The sequence below is a fragment of the Schistosoma mansoni genome, chromosome 5 (genome assembly GCF_000237925.1).
Source record: "Schistosoma mansoni strain Puerto Rico chromosome 5, complete genome".
Classification (NCBI taxonomy): Eukaryota; Metazoa; Platyhelminthes; class Trematoda; order Strigeidida; family Schistosomatidae; genus Schistosoma; species Schistosoma mansoni.
This window is the reverse complement of record NC_031499.1, coordinates 1,123,687-1,147,678: the sequence shown is the minus strand read 5'-3', so window position 1 is coordinate 1,147,678 and position 23,992 is coordinate 1,123,687. Positions and strand designations below refer to the sequence as shown.

At 39.3% G+C, this 23,992-nt stretch overlaps 1 protein-coding gene across 1 annotated transcript; it reads right to left on the bottom strand.

Annotated features, from left to right (window-relative positions):
• Positions 1-8,794: 8,794 nt before the first annotated feature.
• Smp_092750 (nucleoside diphosphate kinase) lies at positions 8,795-16,505 on the bottom strand. Its single transcript, XM_018797570.1, has 2 exons — positions 16,232-16,505; positions 8,795-9,168 (listed from the first exon to the last, which is right to left on the bottom strand). The coding sequence occupies exons 1-2, from the start codon at positions 16,466-16,468 to the stop codon at positions 8,956-8,958; spliced, it is 450 nt and encodes a 149-aa protein (XP_018652599.1). The 5' UTR covers positions 16,469-16,505; the 3' UTR covers positions 8,795-8,955.
• Between the last annotated feature and the right edge of the window lie 7,487 nt (positions 16,506-23,992).

The window sequence follows — 23,992 nt, the reverse complement described above, 5'->3', positions numbered from 1 at the left end:
TTATCCAGTGCATCAACAGTGATCCATTCCTTGTGATGGTTGTTCCTGTGGCCCAGAACCTCCTAACATGTTGAAGTGATTGCCTCTTTTATCCCCTCCTAGTTGTTCTCCATAGTAGTCCCCTCTTCATTAAGTAGATTGCGAAAGGCCTGTAACCTATTGCTGAGGGCTATCTTGAATTCGTTGAATCTGTCAGTACCTCAAAGAAAAGCCATATTAAACTTTTGTGATGTTTTCCACCCCGTTGTCCAGTACTTCCTGAGTTTCGATTTCATCTTGGAGACCAGCAAGTGATGATCTGGGGCTATATCAGCTCCTCTCTTGGTTTTCACGTCCTCCTGAACTTTGTTTTGATGCAGATATAGTCGATTTGGTTCTGAGTAGCGTGATCCGTGTTTATGTAGGAATATGGTGCCGCCTATGACCAGCTTATTGAAGGCTCATAGGTTTACGAATCTCTCACCATTTTCGTATCTTTCTCCTAGTCCATGTCGTCTCATGCTGTCTTCAGATCCGGTGTTATCCATTCCGACCTTGGCATTTAAATCTCCCATCAGAATAGTCAGGTCCTTTGTTGGGCACTTCTCGACGATCGACTGCAGCCTATCGTAGAATTGGTCTTTAAGGTCTTCATCGTATTTGTTGGTAGGCGCATAGCATTGAATAACGTTCATTGTAATGCCCTCTTTCTTTGTTTTGAAGGAGGCTTTGATGATCCTGAGTCCATGAGATTCCCATCCTATAGGTGCATTTTTTGCTTGTTTGGACAGCATCAATGCAACTCCTTGTGTATGTGGAGCATTTCCTTCTTGATGGCTGGAGCATAACAGAAGCTCCCCTGAAGCTACTATTTATTGCCCAACCTGCATCCAATGTGTTTCACTGATTCCAAGCACCTCGAGGTTGTATCTTTTCATTTCTGCAGCCATTTGGTGACTCTACCGATCCCCCACATTGTACAAACATTCCATGTACCTAAATTAATGGTTTCTCTGGTTGTCAGAAGGGGCATCAGCTTCGTGACTTTCGAAGGAATTCGGCTTTCACCATGAGGCGTCATAACTCTTCTAAATGAAGACCTAACTCCCAGGGCACAGTTTAAATGGTTTGAACTATTTTTTTCTGGTTAACGTTTATTTAGCCAGTTAGTTTTCTATGGGATGTAGTCTCTAACCCCATGCCCAACCCTCCTCCTTTATCCGGGTTTCGAATCGACGTAGCCGCAGAGGGGCTCCGGGCGGAGTATATATATGTATGAAAATTTTAGTAAGGGGCTCTAAGTTTTAAAGTATGATAAGTGTATAGGGCCGCTAAAATCTCATCAAGCACCAGTCATGTCAGCCGTGGAGCTAAATCTTTTCTACATTATACGACAGTTCACTAAGCGTTGGAGAGTGTTGAATATTGTCAAGGTCAAAGATAATTAGTGCAAACTACTCAGGTGCACACCATGAACTGGCTTATGCAACCGTTTCTCTAATATACGTTTCTCTGCTTTTCCATAATACATTTCTTTAGTAAGGTCATGTTTGTTCTATACAGTCATTAATATAGCCGTGGATCTTGGACATTACGAAAGGGTAATCCATGTTAGGTATTGAAGATGCCACAGGTATTTGTAGTTTGACAACACTTTAACCAGTAACACCTATAATTGAATCGCTCCCACCAAGTGAAATCAAAAGTCAGAAGTGAGGAGGTCAAAAGATATATTTGATAAGTTATCAATATATCGAGAAGCGACTGATCTAAACCGGCTAGCGATTGCAGGAGAAGTTGAGTACGGCATTCCCACTCGTGATCTGGTGCGGATGCATGACCGAGCGCCTTCAGCTAGCTGAGTCTATTATAATTATTATAACTAATGTGGTCAGCATGAAATATCGAAGACTTGCAGAGCTATTGATTTTGGGGATGTATTTACCGCTACAGATCACCCCCTCCTAGTGGGGTGTTGATGACCCTAAGACGTGACCAGCCAGAAGTTTGAACCCAACGAGTTTGTCTTTGGTAAACAATCTTCTGATAATTGCTATGTTCAGTAGCGTTTGGTCGTCTTTCCTTACCATAAGAGGCCATGTGGTACAATATAGTGATGGAAAGGAATTACAATGAAAATTTCGATTCCTTGTAAACTTCGTCGTTTTTTCTCATCTTTTCCAGCCATCCTGGAAAAGAAAAAAGGATATGTAAGTGTGTGTCGAATTACACTCATACGTGTGTAAAGACTTAAAGCGGGCGGAAAAAAGGAAAATGAACTTATATAAATGCGTTTCGTAAACGTGCAATGGCGTAAAAGCTATTATAACAGCATGGTTATTTTCCTTGAAAAAATAAAAATGTATACATATAAATGAGTATATTAGCAAACAAAAGAAATTTTGTTTTTATTTTTGGAATAAATATATATAAGCATATTAAAATTGGTTTAATTTAAACATAATAAAAAGAAAAATCGTGACGAAACAAAATGTTACATAGTGTTTTACGTGCACTAATCAGTTCAATGTTCTGAAAACTTTACCCTTCTTCCAGAACGCGTTGTTTTGGGTTCATTTTCAAATACTGCCGAAGTATCAACCTGCATGTTAGCTGTTGGATGAGGTATTATAAGTGTAGAAGCCGTTCGATTGTACTGAAGGAAAATGGACGTGGATAGGATTTACTTCTAAATGCGCTTTGATGCGATCGATGCTGATGCTATCGTTATTTCCGTTCTCATCGACTATGTAGTATTTGAGTTCACGCTGAAGAACTGATATTGAGCTGATATTGATTCCAGCCTTCTTGTTCCTCCTTTCTTCAATCTTATCCAGTGTATCGACAGTGATCCATTCCTTGTGATGGTTGTTCCTGTGGCCCAGAACCTCCTAACATGTTGAAGTGATTGCCTCTTTTATCCACTTCTAGTTGTCCTAACGCTTCTCTTCTTTTCCATGTTTAGTAAGGTGTATTATTCTTGTGACTTGGCATTTTATGATCAACATCGGCTGAATCCGTCCAACCGTTTTATGAAATTTTGAGAAAATCGTTGTATCTCTGAAACCACCAAACGGATTTTTATGAAATTTATGTGGTTTACTTCCCAGATCGTGAGCGTCAAAATAAAACAAACAGCAGACAAGTTTGTAAAAATTTCTGTATGAAGGTATAGCAAACATCCTACAATCAATTTCGATTCTAGTCAATTTTGGTTAAGCCCTTCTTATTAACTTACCTAACAGATATCGTCATTTGGATAGTAACAACTTGCATATTCTTTGCACTGCTATACCACTAGAGCACATGACACTCTATCCGAAATTTTGACTGCTTAAATATCATTCGATGACTCATACTCCTCACCAATATATGTACGCACGCAAATATTATTATCGGCCATTGTTTTGGTTTGCTGTGCCCTTATTAAATTTGACTACAAATTGCCTATGTAATTGCTTGCTATTCGCTCGCTTGCTCCTCGTTAGCTTCCTTCGCTTATTAGCCTGTTTACACGCTCGCATGCCGTTCACTCGCTCGTTGATATTCGCTCAGGTGTTGATAGCTTTCTGACCTGGGTTATTCGACAATCAACTGTGGTTACTGCTAACGTTTGCCTTCTCATTTTACGCGCCGTTAAGATTAGAATTATATCGGTTATCGAAACTAACGATTTAAAAATTGCGGCACTGAAAAGCAAACAACCGATAGGATTTTTATGATGTTTGTTTTAGATTATTTGCGAGAGCGTGGGCGTTAATATAAAACAAGAATCATCTCAATCCGACCAGCCGTTCTATGAAAATCGTTGTATCTCCGAAACCACTGGACGGATTTTTATGATATTTGTTTTAGATTATTTGCGAGAGCGTGGGCGTTAATATAAAACAAGAATCATCTCAATCCGACCAGCCGTTCTATGAAAATCGTTGTATCTCCGAAACCACTGGACGGATTTTTATGATGTTTGTTTTAGATTATTTGCGAGAGCGTGGGCGTTAATATAAAACAAGAATCATCTCAATCCGACCAGCCGTTCTATGAAAATCGTTGTATCTCCGAAACCACTGGACGGATTTTTATGATGTTTGTTTTAGATTATTTGCGAGAGCGTGGGCGTTAATATAAAACAAGAATCATCTCAATCCGACCAGCCGTTCTATGAAAATCGTTGTATCTCCGAAACCACTGGACGGATTTTTATGATGTTTGTTTTAGATTATTTGCGAGAGCGTGGGCGTTAATATAAAACAAGAATCATCTCAATCCGACCAGCCGTTCTATGAAAATCGTTGTATCTCCGAAACCACTGGACGGATTTTTATGATGTTTGTTTTAGATTATTTGCGAGAGCGTGGGCGTTAATATAAAACAAGAATCATCTCAATCCGACCAGCCGTTCTATGAAAATCGTTGTATCTCCGAAACCACTGGACGGATTTTTATGATGTTTGTTTTAGATTATTTGCGAGAGCGTGGGCGTTAATATAAAACAAGAATCATCTCAATCCGACCAGCCGTTCTATGAAAATCGTTGTATCTCCGAAACCACTGGACGGATTTTTATGATGTTTGTTTTAGATTATTTGCGAGAGCGTGGGCGTTAATATAAAACAAGAATCATCTCAATCCGACCAGCCGTTCTATGAAAATCGTTGTATCTCCGAAACCACTGGACGGATTTTTATGATGTTTGTTTTAGATTATTTGCGAGAGCGTGGGCGTTAATATAAAACAAGAATCATCTCAATCCGACCAGCCGTTCTATGAAAATCGTTGTATCTCCGAAACCACTGGACGGATTTTTATGATGTTTGTTTTAGATTATTTGCGAGAGCGTGGGCGTTAATATAAAACAAGAATCATCTCAATCCGACCAGCCGTTCTATGAAAATCGTTGTATCTCCGAAACCACTGGACGGATTTTTATGATGTTTGTTTTAGATTATTTGCGAGAGCGTGGGCGTTAATATAAAACAAGAATCATCTCAATCCGACCAGCCGTTCTATGAAAATCGTTGTATCTCCGAAACCACTGGACGGATTTTTATGATGTTTGTTTTAGATTATTTGCGAGAGCGTGGGCGTTAATATAAAACAAGAATCATCTCAATCCGACCAGCCGTTCTATGAAAATCGTTGTATCTCCGAAACCACTGGACGGATTTTTATGATGTTTGTTTTAGATTATTTGCGAGAGCGTGGGCGTTAATATAAAACAAGACTACTGAGCCGGTATTCAACTCTGGTAATATCCAACTTCTAACTTTTATTCCCTTCCAAATAAATTACGTAAATGGATTGTGGGGGGATATTCTTTAACCCAAATTGTTTTTCTTTCTTTTCCGTCATGGTGATAAATGAACTTTTATAATGAACGAAAAATAAATAAATAAAGTATTCCGGAAAACATGATATATTTGATGGGCTATCAATATATCGAGGAGTGACTGATCTAATCTGGCTAATGATCGCAGGAGATGTTTCCCACGCCGTTCCAAAACGTAATCTGGTACGGATGCATGATAGAGCGCCTTCAGCTAAACGAGCCCACGAAGCAACAGAAGAGCCAAAGTGTACACTACAAAACAGAGAAAGCTAAACTGACAATTTTCGCATTGATTTTGCGGATTTACTGTAGCGAAAAAACCGATATTCGTGCAATCCATTGGAGACCAAACAGGGCGTCAACAACTCAAATACGGAATGACCGACTCTTGTCAGGCATCCAAGGTCTTTAAAACGAAACGGCGGGCAGCTTTGAAAAGCTCTGACTTTTTTACCCTGCATTGTTTCGTTCACACTCTTGTTACTAATTATTTGACAATGATTTTGTTGATTGTTTGGCTATGGAACAAGAAGTTCTAGTGGAATCCTATATGCAAAATGCTACTTATGTGATTTTTTTTCGACTGCAACACCGAATCCAGATCCTCATTAATATATTCATCTCACTTGAGTCAATGTCGGTTCTATCAAAGCTGGTGGTTGTCAGATGGGCTCATCAATTAGTTATAACAGTGGTCAAAATACCGGAGTAGTATCAGCGAACATGTACTCCAAGAAGTTCTATTGATCGATTTACAGCTTTGTCAGACGACAGGAGTAAGTTGTAATAAATGTTCCTACTTAACATTATCTTGCTTATATTCTCCCTAACTGTAGAGCGTATTCATCTTAGCAGATTGTCATCTAATAATTGAATAATTATGACTTAGACTCAGATATTTGGTACCCCAGTCTGGAGTTAACAGCGTTCGAACTAGTACCTCTAATTGAAAGTCGAGTGTTTCATGGTTTAGGTTTAAATAAATGTTTAGAGTGCATTATCTTTACTCATATATCTACGAAGTTTGAGCAACATGTCAAAGTATATGATGGAAATCGTTTGTGCACATCATTCTAGCATTACGCGAAAAAAGACAGCTAAATAACCTTACTTTTGAGAACTTCCATAAGTGTTTTCGACAAGGAAGATAGAGTAAATTTACTGCCACAAATAGTGAGTATTTATGGATAGATGAGCTCGAAGTAAATGATAAAAACTAATGTATGATAATTGTATTTAATTCCAAGACCTAAAATCTTTGGTATTAGTTATGAACTGAATTTCATCGACTCCTAGAATAGTATTGACACAATAAGACGATATTTGTGTATCCTTGATGATATTTCATCGTTGAAACGAACATCCAACCAAATAGTTAACTGAGACAGTATTTAAATTACTTTAAAAAGATACTCCTGGTTTTCTGCTTTGAGGAATGTTCACATTTCCATGGGTTGCTGTAAAATGACCAAATATATATTTCATTTTTCCTACTGTTTCTCTAAAATCAATTTTCAGCCAACTTAATTTCAAGTACTATTTCTTTCGGTGTTTTAGAAGACGATGAAGTCACTACCAGTGTATGCTTAGATGCTTCTGGAAATCAATGCAAATCGAAATCAAGTGATAACTCATTAAATACATCAACAAATACAACTAATAGTATTAATTAAATTAATAATTACAATGGGGCTTATTGTATAGAGCAATCAGATCATATGTCTAGTTCATCATCGGCACACTACACATACAGCATTGCCATCAGCTGTAACTGTTTAGAGTTAACGGCGTTGGAAGGTGTGTGCGATACTTTCTTCGTCTACATTTTATTGTTTCTTGTTCTACATGTAACACTCCAATTTTTATACACACTACTTCATTTAAGATTCCGACTCCCTGATAAGTTAATAGCTCCTTTCCAATTATTAAGTGAGTGTACTTCAATTTGTCGTAACACTTGTTATTTGTCGGTGGTTTGTACGTCAGTGGGTCTATGTAAGTCTGAATAATGTGTAATATATGGAAGACTACCGCTACTTTATAAATAATGTGAGGTCAAAAAAACATATTTCTCATTATCCTTGTTATTGTATTTAGTTAGGTATATACTGTTGCTCTTCAATATTGTCATATCTTTTGTTTCCCTTAGCCAAGCTGTACCCACGTTTAGAGTATATTAACCTGCTTTACTTCTCCTTCACCCATTGCCATTACATTTGTATTTTTATCCTGTGCCTGAGGAATGTTTTCTCACTAACATTAAATTAAATGTTCCTGTATTCTAATGCACTGATGAAACCATGTTTGGAATGCTGTCATTCGTATGTACGAAATATAAATTGTGTTACACCATTTGTCTAGAATTTATGTTACACCACCTTTCAAAACAAATCTGATCAGTGCTTCGGTAAAAACAAAATTAGATGCAGTTCAACTGACATGTGAATGCTTTCTGTTACGTGAATCTTTGAGACGTGTCGATTCTAAAACAAGCTGCAATATGAGTTACCTAGTTTAATCGAGTGTTCACAACTAACTAGCTAAGATTAATTAGGGTTAGGAAAACCAAGGATCGACGACAAAACCTAGTATTCCAGGTGGTCTGCGGAGAACTGCTCCAAAATCAAATAGGCAAGTGGATTAAGTGTTGAGAACAAGGTCAAGAATATTCACCTAGTATTAATTACGACGCTGTATGCTAACATACACCATTTCTTCATGAACAAACCATGGGATTTTTTGTATTGAATCAGTAATAACAAGAGACTATTAACGATAATAACTGCCAGGCAGTTAACATCTAGAATGATCAACCTCGTCCTTATCCCTAGAGCATTCGGATCACACTATATATGAATCCTCTAAATGGACTCATCCCTTGATCTAGCTATTCGTAAACCAATCTTAGAAATTGTCTGATTTGTTGCCGCGGAGAATGAGATTTGAACACTAGGCCAAACACCTGTATGTCTCGACAATAACGTACCATTCAATCAGACCCAAGAAACGAATTATCATGTAATCTTTTGTCATAACGTCCCAAAGCGCCATAAATGCGATTTGGTAATCTCCATGTGTTTACGGACTACGCGACTAGTAAGAGATGCCCAGTTTTTAAACGTGCACTAGCAGGATTGTCATGCTTCTGGTCAACTTCCAAAGCTAAAACTCGCTTTCTGGGAAGCTAATGCAATGTGACTGGAAAATCTGCCCAATCAAAAGGACAGTTCTTTAAGACTTGTTACATGTGCAGCCTAGCCTAAGTAAGAACTGTAGCTGTCACAGCTCATCTTACTTTTATCCGAATACATTTCTAGCTTCGAACAAGCTTTTAACAAGTAACAGGCACTCAGTGCACACACCAAAACTAACTCCGTAGATTATGTCGGGAAATCGACTATCAGTTTCCTATCAGCACTTTCCCATAAAACATGGATTGTTTGTTGCACATAGATAGCAGATATTTTGATCGGTGATCAGTGTAGTCCACTACCATACGTTTTATTATTGGTACTGACCCAAAGATAGCATGATATAAACACCATATAAAGTTAGCAGTTCGTTTGTAGTAATACAATACAGCCTTTAATTTATTTGAATAGCCAACCACTCAGTCTACAGGGAGAAAATGATAATCAAACCGTAGTTTATTCATGGATCCAAGGGTCAACGGCTTGTTTATATTGACATAGTTCTTGTGGAGAAAACCATAAGTTGATTTCCCTGTTAGCACTTTCAGTTGAGTCGGATCCATGGACAACATTTCTCCCTACATCTTGGCAGTAGTCTCCCCTTATTGATCCAGGACAACTTGCTTCAGGTTTAGTAGCACCTAACATTGTACGTCCGTTCTCAACAACCTAAAATAAAAAAAACATGGTCGGTAGAAAATGTATATTCATTAATACGCAACGAGGAAATTTTAAGTGGTTAGAAGCTGTCACTGTTGAATTAGGAACAGATAGTAAATATGATCGACAGTGAGGGGATACCAAGTGAACACTATAATGATTGTGGGACCTGTTCACATGTAGTGAGGTTTGAAGATTTGTAGCTTGAGTTGAGTCATACTTCTGATGCTGTTTGCTTAATTTAGCACAGTCCTGATGACAAGACTTGTAGGATTAACGGTTAACTGATCTTCGTACATTGAAGTTAAGAACGGCTTTTATATCTAGCTTTTATCCTGCTAGTATAAATCACCTTAGATGTACTACTACAAACAAACAGAAAAAGGGAAAATTGAAAATGGTTGATGCTAACATGAAACTTGAATTCAATGGCCTGTCGCAGTCGTTAAGTGGTATAAAAAGCACTTTTGCTTAATACGATATTGTTTTAAGCATACATGTTCAGTTGAAGTTGGTCGTGGAGACTGGAAAACTGAACATTTGCAAGTTCTTATCATACGAACTATTGATTCACCTTAACGTCTTCATATGCATGCTGATAGCACCAACTCATATGTATAGACCGATGTAACTGTAATAGTACGCAGCGATTAACATTAAAAAAAATAAAACTCAGATATTTAAAAGAAGTTTGTTCCTTCGGACTTGATTTTATTTTACTTCGCTGCACAACAGTCTAAGTGATTTACGTTTCGAGGTCATTTAGATGGATCCGGATCCTGAGCAGTCTGACCCTACGAGGATATTTATTGTGCTAATTCCCTAGCATCTTTACGGCGTACTTTAATAATGAAATATTTTTGGCCTCAACATAAAACTAAGGATACCTTTAGTTAAAACGAAGTATATTAGGAAATTGTCGTATGATACTAATATCTAATGTGTCAAAGCTTTTGTTTGAGTTGACAAAACTTATTAATACATATTCAGATTATGAAGTTACAAAGCCTGAAATGTGTTGTGGGCTTTCCAACTAAATTGAGCAGTGACAGCCCCCAAATGCCCTGGTACGGCTGAGAGTGAGGAGAGTCTGCTCTCCCTCTCGAAATACTCTCACATGGCCACGCGTATATAGCCTCTGCCCGAGATGTCCTACTCACTGTCTTCCCGTGGTCCTACTGTTGTTTACGAAATTGAGAGGACGAAAAGCGAATATACGGCGCTTTAACCGGGTTGGTGGACACGGGAAGTTCACCGAGGGGAGTTGGAAAACCCTGATTCCAAACTAATGGTGCACATGGGCTCCAGGATCCTGAGGGAACAAATGGCGTACGAACCAATAATTGGTTACCGATTACCATGGGACTGCATCTCCTCACGATGTTCCACTGCCTTGTGGATCAGACCTTTAGGTCGAAGGCTCAGGGTGTGGTTCTCTAAGAAAACCACGTGCTTCAATCTGGGCACCCGGGCAGTATGACAGCCGTCACACAAATCAAATGAGATCTGTGTGGCGTATATATATCTGGTGCCCCTTGTACCAATATTTATGTGTTTAAATAAAATAAGTATTTATGTGAGCAGTGAGAGCAAGGAAAAATAGGGACACGCTGTTGCCTCTTCGTCGTATTCACCTACGAAAACACTGACTGTAATTCTGAAAGGATGAGTTTTACATAAAGTTTTCTGTCCTATTACAAAAAGCCAAACGTTTGGGCAGTAATCGTAGGAGACTTCAGCGCTCAAGTTGGTAGCTCAAACCAGAGCGAGTTATAATGAGATGGGCCTTAGTATTCCAGTTACATGAACAGATAATGGCAACCAGCAATCTTAATAATGCTATTATATATATATATATATATATATATATATATATATATATATATATATATATATATATAACAGTTACAACACACTACTAATCCTGATATTTGAATACACGACCGGGAGCAATCAATTGAAGTGATAAAATAGTACCACTGTGGTGCATGCTACTTATGTTGACAGATATAAGTAGTATGTAGTCGCAATAGGAAGTGGGACACCTGGCAGCAGGAGATTGAAATGAACAGAACAGGAAGGAAATCAGAGAGCTATCGAAATAACAACAGAAGTAGAGGAATAATGGAGCACGTAAGGGAAAGATATGCAAATAATGTATTTAATACATGCTTTTTATATTTTACAAAGGCACCGCGTAATTTTGTATTAAACGATAAATTGGTTTTTATCCCCAAGTCTTTGTTTACTACAGTAGGATATAATATTTTTCTTGTAAATTCAGTATTATTAGATTAGATTTTAAAAGTATCGTTCACCACACCATAACCAATGTCAGGTCAAGATAAAAATTACATTAAAAATGTACAACTTTATTATTATGAACATAGTTCTATTTAGACTGGAGGTTAGTTTGCTAAAACAAATAAGGTGCTCTCATAAGATAGGAAGTAGTAACTGGCAATGTACTTTAAATTTACTCAGAAGATAGATCTGATGTATTAATAAAGCTAGTCATTAATTTTCTTTCTAAGACTTTGTACTCTACAGTTGCTGAATGGACCTGTTTCTATCATACCAGAAACTTCTCGAATCGATGCTACGATGCTGTTTAATTTTACAAGCTATTTTTTTCTACATAATGGATGGCAGTAGAATCCAAGTTGTTACCTTCATCCCATTAGAGATACGTCATTTGGATGTACACGTCTCTCAATACTAATTCTGACATTTGAATACACGACCGGGAGCAATCACTTGAAGTGATAAAATCTTTTTAATTAGTCTTTTGAGTCACGAAAGGAAAAATCAAGGGATTTGTTCAAAAGGCCTAACAAGGACTAATGAGGAAAAAGTGAATACTAACAGTGAAAAAAAATGGAAACATATCTAAATACTAATCAATATTATACTCGTTGAGTTAGTTGCTTACAGCCGTGACTAGTAGCCTAGTGGATAAGTCATAAAGTGAAGAGATCATAACGAGTTTTAAGTCTCACTGAAAATATCAATACTAACATTCAGGCAAAATTCACCGTCTATTCATATTGGATAAAACGCTTTTCCAGGATATCACTACAAGCCACTATCCTGAAAATGAATGGTTATCCTAATTATTACTTTGTTCTCGGTCTAATACATGAAAGAGAAATAAAGGTACGAAACATATTCGAAATTGTAAGGAAAAATATACACGATATATGAATAGGTTCACAGTTCATTATAACAGTAACATAATCAAGAAATAGTTTTATACGATCATCATAGAAGCTTATATTTGTTGTTTAAATTTCTAAGGCCGTATACAATCATGAACTTCAATAAAAAAAATAGGAAAAACTATATTTTTGGACAGTAGCTAGCAATATAATTCAGAACATGGGTTCCATTCTATTTTGAAAAATTCAGCTAGATATACTTGTTTCTTCAATTTTGATATGTCTCACTGGAACGGTATCTGAGAGCAATACATACTATTCAAAATACAATCAGGCGGTATCATAACATTTATTTAACATCATCCAGAAATAGCGACTTATCACCCCTATCTTGAATAACCATTAGGAGGCAATAAAACGCCTTCAACTAATAATTATATATAAGTTTAAAAGCATGTCTTATTGATTAACGCACGTACAAAGTACAGATTTGTGCAACACTAATTGTATAATGGATAACAATACTACCGGGCTGCTGATACCTGAGTATGTGAACAGCGTTTCTAATGTGGGAAATACCAGTTGAAAGTTAAGTGCTTTAAGCAATTAGTTACCATCGCTCTATTTGTGTCAGTCATTCAGCTACGACGTAGGACCAGGCACATATATGCATCGGTCCAAGTTGCCATACCTCATTAGCACAACAAGATAGACACCAAAGTCATAGAAGTAGTCAATTTAATGGTGGTAATATATAAAAGAAAGATTGTATATAAGTACATAGTACAGGAAGATATGAAGCAATTCTAATCTCATAGTTTAAAGGAAGATAAAGAGTGTATACACCTATGCCATTGTGATCGATTCTGAGCCATGCCACAGTCTCCAACCATTGGTTAAGATAGTCGTGCGGACCACAACCAAGTAGTTTGCATCCACCAACATGTTTCAGACCAGAAGTTGGTGACTTCAAGGACTAATGCCACGTTTTGGTTTGGCCGTCCCTAACTTCTCCCATCCATCTCCAACACTAGTCGGCATTGCGCGTCGTGGTAATCGGTGTTCAGGCACACGTAACACGTGACCCAACCATCTCCGTTGATGAAGACTAACAACCTCACCAACTGATTAACCATCGTTCTCAAATACCCTGAGTTTAACCTCACTATTACTAACCCGATGACTCAAGCAGATGCTGGAAACAATTCTAATACATCTGCGGCCAAATACTAGTAATCCACGAGTATCCTCTACCATTAATGGCTACGTTTCGCAGCCGTAAAGTAGAACAGAGAGAACAGCTGCGCAGTATACTCGTCCCTTAATTGATAGACGGATATCTACAGGGGTAGAAACGCAACCCAAATATCCTTGAATTGTTACTCAGTGCTATCAAAAGACTGCATTTTATCAGCATCTTCACCAAACAGGACTATGTCATCTGCGTATTCTAAGTCGATAAGTGGAACTCCTGGTAGGAGATCAATTCCTCAAAATTCAGTCGACGAGTGTTATTTCTAGCAGTAGATCTATGATGAGGTTAAACAAAAATGAAAAGAGTGGATAGTCTTGTCGGACACCACTTGAGGTTGTCAAATCAAATGACAGTTCGCCATAAGCTCTCACTCGACAAAGTGTTTGAGTGAAGAGCCCCCACAAGGTCTATGTTATTTCTGAAGTACACCTTTCAATGACAAAGACTGCCACAGAACCTCTCAGTCTACAGGGTCAAATGCTGCTTCTAGGTCAAGAAAAACTATCACTGTCGGACGCTGATAAGCATGCCTGTGTTCTAAAACCTGACGAATAGTGAGTATGTGGTCGATACAGTCACGATCAAGTCTGAAGCCAGCCTGGTTTGCTCGTCTTTGGAGTTCACGAGTCTTAGTTAGGCGCCCGATAATTATTGAGGTTAGTATTTTAGATGCTATATTGGTCAAACTAATCCCTCTATAGTTATCACAGGATGATTTTGGCCCCTTCTTATATATTGGGATAATCAATGATTGCGACCAGTCAGATGGGATTACGTGCAACTCCCAGATTTTAGTCAACCTAGTCGCTAAGATTGGGCCACCATATTTAAAGACCTCTGAGCCAATCCATCTGGGCCAGCTGCTCTTCTTGTTTCAGATTATCTATATGCTTTTGAACTTCAACAAGAGTCAGGGGACCTACTTCAATGTTCCATTCACACTTTTACCGGGAGGCTCACTTGTTGACTTAGAATACGCCGACGACATGGTTTTATTTGGTGAAGACGCTGACATAATGCAGAGTCTTCTGACCACTATAATCAACTATGCACGCATGTTCAGGATGCGATTCTCTCCCTCGAAGTGCAAAATGTTACTTCAGGACTGGGTTGCATCGACATCTGAACAATTGATAGGGATTGAAGTAGTTGAGCTAACCGCTTCACTTATCTTGGGAGTCTCATCAGTCCTTGTGGTCTAGTATGTGACGAAATCTCAGCACGGATACAGAAGGCTCGTCTAGCTTTCGTCAACTTCCGTCATTTATGGCGTAGGCGAGACACCCATCCAGCAACAAAAGGAAGGGTTCACTGTGCAGCAGTTCGTTCCGTCCTGCTTCATTGTAGTGAAACATGGCCGATAAGAGTAGAGGATATTCGTAGGCTACTAGTGTTCGATCATAGGTGTCTTCGAAGCATTGCTCGTATATCCTGTGACCACCGGGTAAGTAATGCAGTTGTTAGGAAACGGGTACTAGGTAACGATGGCAAATCGATTGAAGTAGTGAAACTTCATGGCGAAGGTGCATCCACTCTTTGTGTTCTAACAAATTCTAATTCTCTAAATTCCTTATGTCCCTACCCTTTTTCTCTTTCCAAATTTATTTCGCTGCATTATATTCCTTCAAACCCTTATCTTTCACATAATGTTTATACTCTTACTACTTCTACCACTATGGGATTTGAATCGACAACTTCATCTCTATGCTAATGTCGTATGGCGGCCCGAACCGATGTACGTACGTACGAAGTTCTACGCTGTGACTGACTGAAATTCAGACTGTTTAGGAATTGTGGGTAACTGTAGAGTAGCTGAAGGCCAACTTAACTGTTCTCTAAAGTGTTCCGCCCATCGCTTTAAACGTCCGGGCTGAGAGCACATAAGAACTTCGTCTTTTCCCGAGATCGTCTCGCTCACACTTGACTTCTTAATTTCGGTTTCTTTTATTAGTCTAACGAGTTGCCTATAGCCGCTGCCGTTTCCATCTCTTTTGCTTTCGTTGCCCATCACTGCTTACGATCGTTCCTTAGACTTTTAGTCAACCTAGATGTGATTTGTTTACGCTCCTCGTCGTGTTCAGAGCCTGATGGGATGAGTTTACGCGAACCCATCATTGCAATGAACTTAGAAATCTACTGGTCTTTTTGAAATCGTTTGGTAAAAATTACCAATAGATGTGGCTGCTGTTATCACGGCTGTTCGTAACGGCCCCATTTGCAGAACTCGCGTGGACCAACCAACCACATATCCTTAGAAATTAGTGTATATATTTCGATTACCAAGGCCAGATACTTTGGTGACCGGTGGCGTGAACATCACATTGCCGAAAAACAATGCGGATTCTTGTGGTACACCTTTGGACTGCCCATGTTGTGAGTCTCACCTTGTACATTCTGAGCGAGCTGCGATAGGAAATTAAGGGGAAATGCGACAACCCCTCCGCAATAAACACTACTGGTCTATGGTTTTCCCTCAAAATTTCAGGTCGTTTTGTGGAAACTCTCAATACATTTGAAGAGATTATGCATTTTAAACATTTCCTCTTTGTTTCGGGTAAATATCCTAAATTCCGAAGTTTGGGATGATTTGTAGATATCTGGAGAGATGAGAAGTATCAGTATATTTTTATAAAAAGTCTCGCCTTGAGCTTTTACTTACCTTACGCCCTTCAAATACCATTGGTACAACAGGCCCAGATGACATATATGCAACTAGTTTCGGGAAAAATGAAAGGGATTTGAGTGCTTCGTAATGCGTCTGAAGCAGCTGTTCTGAGGCATGCATCATCTTTATAGCTACAAGTTTATAGCCTCGCCTTTCAAATCGTTGTATAACCTCCCCAACAAGACCTCGTTGCACGCCATCAGGTTTGACCATAATAAACGTCCGTTCCATGATGAGATAACAACCTCAAATAAATTTGCGCCTAAGTAATGAACATGGGAAGTGTATTCAAACAAGATCTGAAATATCTTATCTAGACAATTGTTTATGAATACATGTGTATTTTTGACTATGATTGTATTATTTTTTCACGTTTCAGCTTCGTACAATAAAACGTTCGTAATGAAGATCTTCACTTTGATGTTTCAGTTTCAGTTTGGAAAGGACAGGAGGCTTGATGGCCTGTGTTAGTCCTGACAATGATGGTCTCTCAGCTGATCCAGCTTGCTTCTGAAAAAGTCGACGGATGGAGCCTCAACCACGTGCTGAGGTAATAAATTCCACTCGTTGATGATTCGATGGGAAAGTCAGTAGTCAGCTGACAAGTAATTCGTCCTGGGCTTGTGAATTTTTTTGGAGTGTGCTCGTAGATTTTCTGTCTTGGGAGACAAGAAAAATGAGGGCATATCAGGTGCAAATTTATCACTATGCAATTTGAAAACTGTAATCAAGTCTCCTCTGGTTCTTCGATATGACTGCGTGAATAGGTTTAGCTTAGTCAGTCTAGTATCATACAGGAGCTTCGCTATTCCGGGAATCGGCTTAGTTGCCGTTCTCTGAACCCTTTCCAAGAGTTCACTGTCTTTTTTTAGGCAGGGGCTAGTTGCTTGTATGCAGTACTCAGGTTTAGGACACACGAACACTGTATACAAAGTCAGAAACGTTTTAGCGTCGAGATGACTGAAAGCCCTGCGTATGGACCATAAAGTTCTAAAACTTTTGGCGGCTATTGCACGGCAGTGTGCAGTAGTCTTTAAGTCTTGGCTAACGGTGACTCCTAAGTCATTGTGTGTCTGGACAATAGGTAGCTCAGTGTTATTCATCGTGTATGTATCTGTACCCTGGTGGCCAATGTGCATCACAATACACTTAGAAGTATTTATTGGCGATTGCCAGGTTGGGGACCATTCAGATAATTTCTCCAGGTCGATTTGGAGTTCTAAGCTATCACCCTTACTTTGTATCGCTCTACATATCTTGACATCGTGAGCATAGAGAAAGACCGATGACGATAGCAGACGAGGGAGGTCATTCCTTAGCTTATATAACAGACGGTTGTGCGGAACTTTGTCGAAAGCTTTGCTGAAGTCGATGTAAGCTACGTCTACAGGTGACTTTTGGTCCTTAAGAGCGCACCAGCTTTCACGAGCGACTAATAAGTTAGTGAGACAAGAGTAACCTGTTCTAAAACCATGCTGCTTCTCCGAGAGGATCCGGTTTTCATCGAGATACTTAAACAGCTCCATCCGGATAATCTTTTCTAAGATTTTAACAACCATACTAGTTAGGCTAATGGGTCGGTAACTCTCAGGCTTATGTTTTGTACCTGTTTCGAAGACAGGACTTACTATGGCGTTCTTCCAGTCTTTTGGTAGACGACCCTGGGTTACGGATAGAATAAAACATATACTTAAAGGGTTCGCAACAATGTTAGCTAATTCCTTTAGTAACCTAGGATGTAGGATGTTGGTTGACAGTTGCTTTGAGTCCTATGTAATCTTCAATTGTAGGAATGCCTCCCTTGCCTTGTCAATCCTTGCATTTACGCCTGCATCAGATCCTCCTTGTTTATCGGTGAGGTGGCCTAGGTATGTAGGTTTCCACCTCTTTCACGACCTATCCATCAACTATGATTTCATTGGTGCTGGTTGTGTTGTGTTTTAGGGTCTTGCATGTTCTCTTGTGTATGCTGAGGCCTGTTGATGCAGATTTTTCTTCTATGCTGACTGTCTTCATCTGCAATTATTCATGAGTATAGGATGGAAGAGTCAGGTCTTCTGAGAAAGTCCAAAGCCTCCTGTTGCATCGAGTCTGTCCACCGCATTCCGTACTTCCTCTCAGATGTGGAGGTCTTCACAGTGCAATCAACAGTCAGAAGAAAAAGAAAGGGGGCAACCCAGTCTGACTTCTTTCCTCACCTGGAGTGCGTCTGTCAGCTTTCCTCTATGCACGACTTTGCGCTGTAGCTCGTCGTATAAATTCCGGATGATGTTGACGATCTTCTGAGGTACACTATAGTGTCGAACCGAGTCCCGTAAGGTTCTCCTATCCACACTGTCAAACACCTTTTCATAGTCAGGGGAGTTGGTGCATGGTGACGAGTTCCATTCGATACATTGCTCAACAATGATCCGTAGTATTGTAGATGGCGTCGAGTCTAGATTGACTATGATCACCACTACAGTAAGATTACGCGCCCGAAAACGACTTGGTTCCTTTGATAGTTCGTAAACCAGAAGGCTGTAATTAGTCCAGATAAGGTATATTTATTGTCGATCTCGTGGTATCGAAAGAATACTGAGACGTGCTAACGAGTACAGGCAATAAGGGAAGAGCGTAGGAAAGTTCGAGCGAACAAGGCGGACGACCAGACGGGAAGTGAATTTGATACAGTTAAACAACAACGAGTACATTAAAACAATCACTGGTATAATTGGTTATAATAATAATTGTTTCCATTATACTAATCGCGTTCTCGTCGAGAAAAGCAGGTCACTACAGTGTCAACATTTGGTCTGTGCACGACCGATCCTTGCGGAATCTAGCCTGTTGACTTCAAAGTTGGGCGTCTATTGAATCTTTCACCCAGCTCAGTAACACTCTGTTGAAAACGTTTCCTGGTACCGATAGTAGTGTGATGCATCTGTAGTTTTTACATTTGCTCAGATCTCCTTTCTTTGGCACCTTGATGAGATATCCTTCTTTCCAGTTCGTCGGCGCCTGTTTCTCCCCCCAAACCTTCCTGAATAGAACGTGGAGCATCTTTGCTATTGCTTCTGTGTCTGACTTCAGTGCTTCAGCAAGTGTGTTGTCAGGTCCTGCTGCTTTTCAGTCTTGGTTCGTGTGATAACCATCCTGATTTATTCGATCGTTGATAGAGAGACATCCATGTCCAATGGATTCAATAGAGCTGGTCTGTTCAGGAATTCATCAAGGTGCTTGCTCACCTGTTTCTTCATTGTGTCATACAGTTGTTACGTAGTTTCTTCTCATCCAGCCTTTTCTGCTATCGCTGCTAGGTCTTCCATGTATTTTCGCTTGTCAGCTCTAATGCTCTTCCTCATTTGCTTTTTTGCTTTTATGCATTCAGCCTGTATCTTGACCTTCTCGGCTCTTGTCCGGCTGTTGTTAATTGCTGTCTCTTTGTTCTTCCTTTCTTAAAACTTGTCCAGGATTTGGTCGTGCTAAGTATTTATGCAATGCAACTTTTTAAGTTTATAGCCGTTAAAAAGTAGATTTGTAGAGCGCTTGATGTGAACTATGAACTTGGGAAGATGCGTACGTCGAGTTTGTTCCAAATGTCAGAAGTTCTATAGCTTTGCCCTCAGAGCGAAATTCTGAGGAAGGAGAAAGAAAAAAAGAGAAAACGAGGGACAGAAAGGCATTTGGACATGAACGATAAACAATGCTTCACATTTAGTGATGGAACAGACAGATGTATGGCAAATTGTTAGATTTAATTCCTACTAGCTCTTGTTACCAGCGTGAAATGCGATCAGAGGCTTCAGATGAGAGAATGTAGTAATAAAGAACAATGAGTTGTGATATTTATCAAGGTGGAGTAAGTTCAAATGAAGGAAGGGAAGTCGACGTTTTTAGCAAGGTTGTTTTCTATGAGATACAGTTGTTGACCCCATACCCTACCCTTATCCTTTACCTGGGCATGAGACAGAGAGCAACACATGTGGAGTCCGAGATTACCACGCAAATGTAAAATCCACATGAACATATACTATGATCAAGTATATGACGACTACATCTGCTCGTTCAGTTCTCTTAATTAGCCTTTGTTTAGTTGAAAAAACAGTCCGTAAGATTGATACTTTCGTTGGTAATGCCCAGCCATTAACAATGAATTTTGAGATACGAAATATGAAGTCTTCCCTAAACTAGGATCAGATTATACAGAACATTAGAAGGCCAAACTGTGACATTACACTGACTTTTTAACACTGGTGGATGAAATAATCACCCTGAAATCCATGGGTGTAAATATTACTGAAAGAGAACTGTTATTAAAACACCAGCTGTCAGTGACCATTCTAGAAAGCTAGTGCCACAACTTACTTTTAATCCGGCAGGAAAAGCGCTTCAACAAACAACTTTACTAACCTAAAGCGACTCTTCGGTTACCCGCTATCTCTAAAACAAACTGAATGAAAACTTGATACAGGTGACGATTACTCAGCAACTATGAACAATGTGGTAATATATGATGAAAATAAAAGACCTCTAGAGGCCAAGTCAGGCTTTAATAAGATTTTGTAACGCTCCTACTCGATAGAAAAAATTCGCCAAGTTTATGTGCATCTTGCAAGCATCAGACACTGGATGTCATTACTTCCTGACATATTAGTAACCTGAGCACAGCCGAAAATTTGTAAGAGATGAGAGATGACATCGTCGCTCAGATTTCGCATGAAACCTTTAAGCAGGTGCAGTAAGATCCCTTTGAAGGTTTGGTGTGTGGAAATCCCCCCATGTATATACTTGTAATTTGTTCCTATTGATTCCTTCTGTTGTACTTTCTGGTAGTCTTTTCCATTCCATTTGAGTTGTCAATATTTGTGTTTTATTGTAGGGGCAGTGAAATGTCATTGAGCCCTAGACAAATCATCCGTCGGTCGGGCCCTGAATATCGTACAGATCATCCATCACCCAGCTTCAAACTATGTCAAGTAAATCTAGTAAAAAAATTTTTCACCAACTTTCAGGCCTATTAAAAGGTCACGTCTTTGACTCCTACAACTGATGACTCAGTACCTGACAATGATAAACCCTCATCTTTTGAACCCTATCCACAAATATCACTAACACTACCTGATTCTCCATGTAACAACCCATCTATCTCTTCGTGCAGTATGCCAACGGTAAGACTAGTTGACATAAAAGGCGAAATACCCACGTGCATCGAAAAGTCGCCACAGTCTAACAGACAGCATGCTTAACTAAGGCCTAGATCCAAAATACCAAAAACCAAGGAGTCTAACAGTTTATCTCACACTTACGAGAATACTGATCGACATAGTACTGATATTCGTCAGTTACAAAACTCCCCAACCGGAATTAACATTCGACTTAACCAACTGGCATCCCTCACACATATGGGGTATTAATACTGATAAAAATCTTGAACAACTCACTAAAGCTGAGTTCATTTTAGAGTTTGTGGCTGAAGAAGTGATGAAAAGATTGATGTCTTCCCACAATGTAGTTGTATACAATCCCTCTGATCGCACACACCCAAATAAGTTAAGGGATATTTACCTTAAAGCATGCGGTATGCTGAAAGTCATCTGCCAAGTCATCCGCCTTAGAAAAAGGTCGGATAGATTGACTTACCCTCTCCTGTTTAAGTTTAGCTGTCGTAACGATGCCAAACAATTTATTGACTGGAGCAAAAATATTAGCCCAATAATTCCATACAAAAGCATAAAAGTCCCTCCTGACCTAACGTCCAGTCAACGTCGTATAAGAATACGTGAAGCAATAGAATCGTATGATAGAGTTATAGTAAATAACCAGCTAAAGACAGCATGCAACACAGTGAATGATATAAAGCACATGGAATACAAGCATGATGTCATACCACAAACAGCAGGTCAATCCGTAGATCTAGATGAGTCTGCAGATCAGAAACCTTTGGATAAGATACGGTCTCCAACTGTCACTTAAAAGCATGACGACATCTCTGATCCCGGCCGTTAGCTCAGTAAAGTACTAAAGTGTGAGCCGTGTATCGGAACACATCCAACTAAACATATTTATTTAAAAATGGGTCCCCCTAATGATACTGTACACAAAGACTCGAATAAACCTAAGCTAGGTGAAGTATACGGGTCACGTAAATCGTGAGTGTGGGCGGATCAAACTGTCAGCAATGGCAAAAGATCAGTTTAAGTGGCTCGTGTTTGTGTGCAGGCTCCGACTACCCGAAGATGCTGATATCAGAACCAGAATTTTGAGTAAAATTGAACAATGCCCGAATATAACACTACAGCAAGGAACCACAGAGTGCCAGAAATACGGATCTGGCGCATTAACTAACAAAATATTGGTATCACATAACCGAGCACCAATTTATCGCCAAAGAATGTATGTAACCTTGGATATTAATAAACAGCGTGCTTGCCTTCAACATCATACAGCATTTGATATTACTCCAATCAGCCCGGAAACTCTGAGGAAGATTGAGAGACCGACAGTACATTCAACAACACAACGGGCACACAGTACATCTGGTGTGAATTGTCACAGAAGTACCCTACATTGTTTCTAAAGGTACTTTTGCGACAAATGCAACAGTATATTTTACAAAGAATCCAGCACTTGACCAGCACTTGTTGTTAGATCTTATAGAGACTCTTAAACTAGCAGACCATACAATTAACAGCATCAGCAGATGGATCAGGACTGATAACCTCTTAGAGTGGAACCAGAAAAATGCTGTGCTGCAAAAACATCACAACTCGTTTGGAGAAGAATTTGGAGAATGTACGAAGGCCAAAGCATTTTTAACCCTCAAATCCGGAGCTACTCCCGTCTTTCGGCCTAAAAGACCTGTACCTTGTGCAGCGCTACCCATTTTTAACAACAATTAGAGCGACTGCAAAGAAGTTGAATTATAGAATCAGTGAACTTTTCGAATTGGGCAGCACCAATAGTAATTGTTAAAAAGCCCAATGGAAGTATTCGGCTATGCTCAGATTATTCGACTGGATTAAACGAAGCACTTGAAGCTCATCAGTACCCCTTGACGTTACCAGAAGACATATTTGCGAGACTGAATGGGGGAAGTATTTTACAAAGCTGGACCTTTCAGAAGCTTATCTACAGATTCCAATAGCGGAAGAATGTAAGCATTACTTGACAATAAACACTCCTAAAGGGTTGCTTCGAAATAACAGAGTTCCGTTTGGAGTAAAGACCGCCCCTTCAATCTTCCAACAAGTTATGGATACTATGCTAAAAGATATTCTTGGTACTGCGGCCTATCTTCATGACATACTAATCATGGGTACAGATCATACTGACTTAGAGAATAAGTTGGATACAGTTCTCAGACGCATAGCACATTATAGGTCCAGATTACGTACTGAAAAATGTGATTTCTACATGGGTCAAGTCCGCTATTTGGGATTCATAATCGATAAAAACGGACGAAAACCTGATCCAGAAGACGTCGAGGTTAACGACTTCACGGCTTCATTGACAAATGCATCAACTTCACGTTCCTTATTGGGGATGTTTAGTCATCATGGCGTTTTTCTTCCAGATCTGCATCGCCCCATGATCCTCTTAATGGGTTACCGAAATAGGATACCAAATGGTTCTGGTCAACCGAATGCCAAGAAGCATTCTTAAAACTAAAACAGCTCCTGTCGTCAAGCCTTCTGTTAACATACTGTGATCCAGACCTTCCAATTATAGTCGCAACAGATGCGTCAAACTAAGTAATCCGGGCAGTAATCTCAC

Coding starts and splice junctions, on each gene's coding strand:
- Smp_092750 (XM_018797570.1), bottom strand. CDS start 16,468: ATGGAACGGACGTTTATTATGGTCAAACCTGATGGCGTGCAACGAGGT. Junction 9,169..16,231: donor TGGTATTTGAAGGGCGTAAG/GTAAGTAAAAGC, acceptor TTTTTATTTTAG/GTTGTTGAGAACGGACGTAC.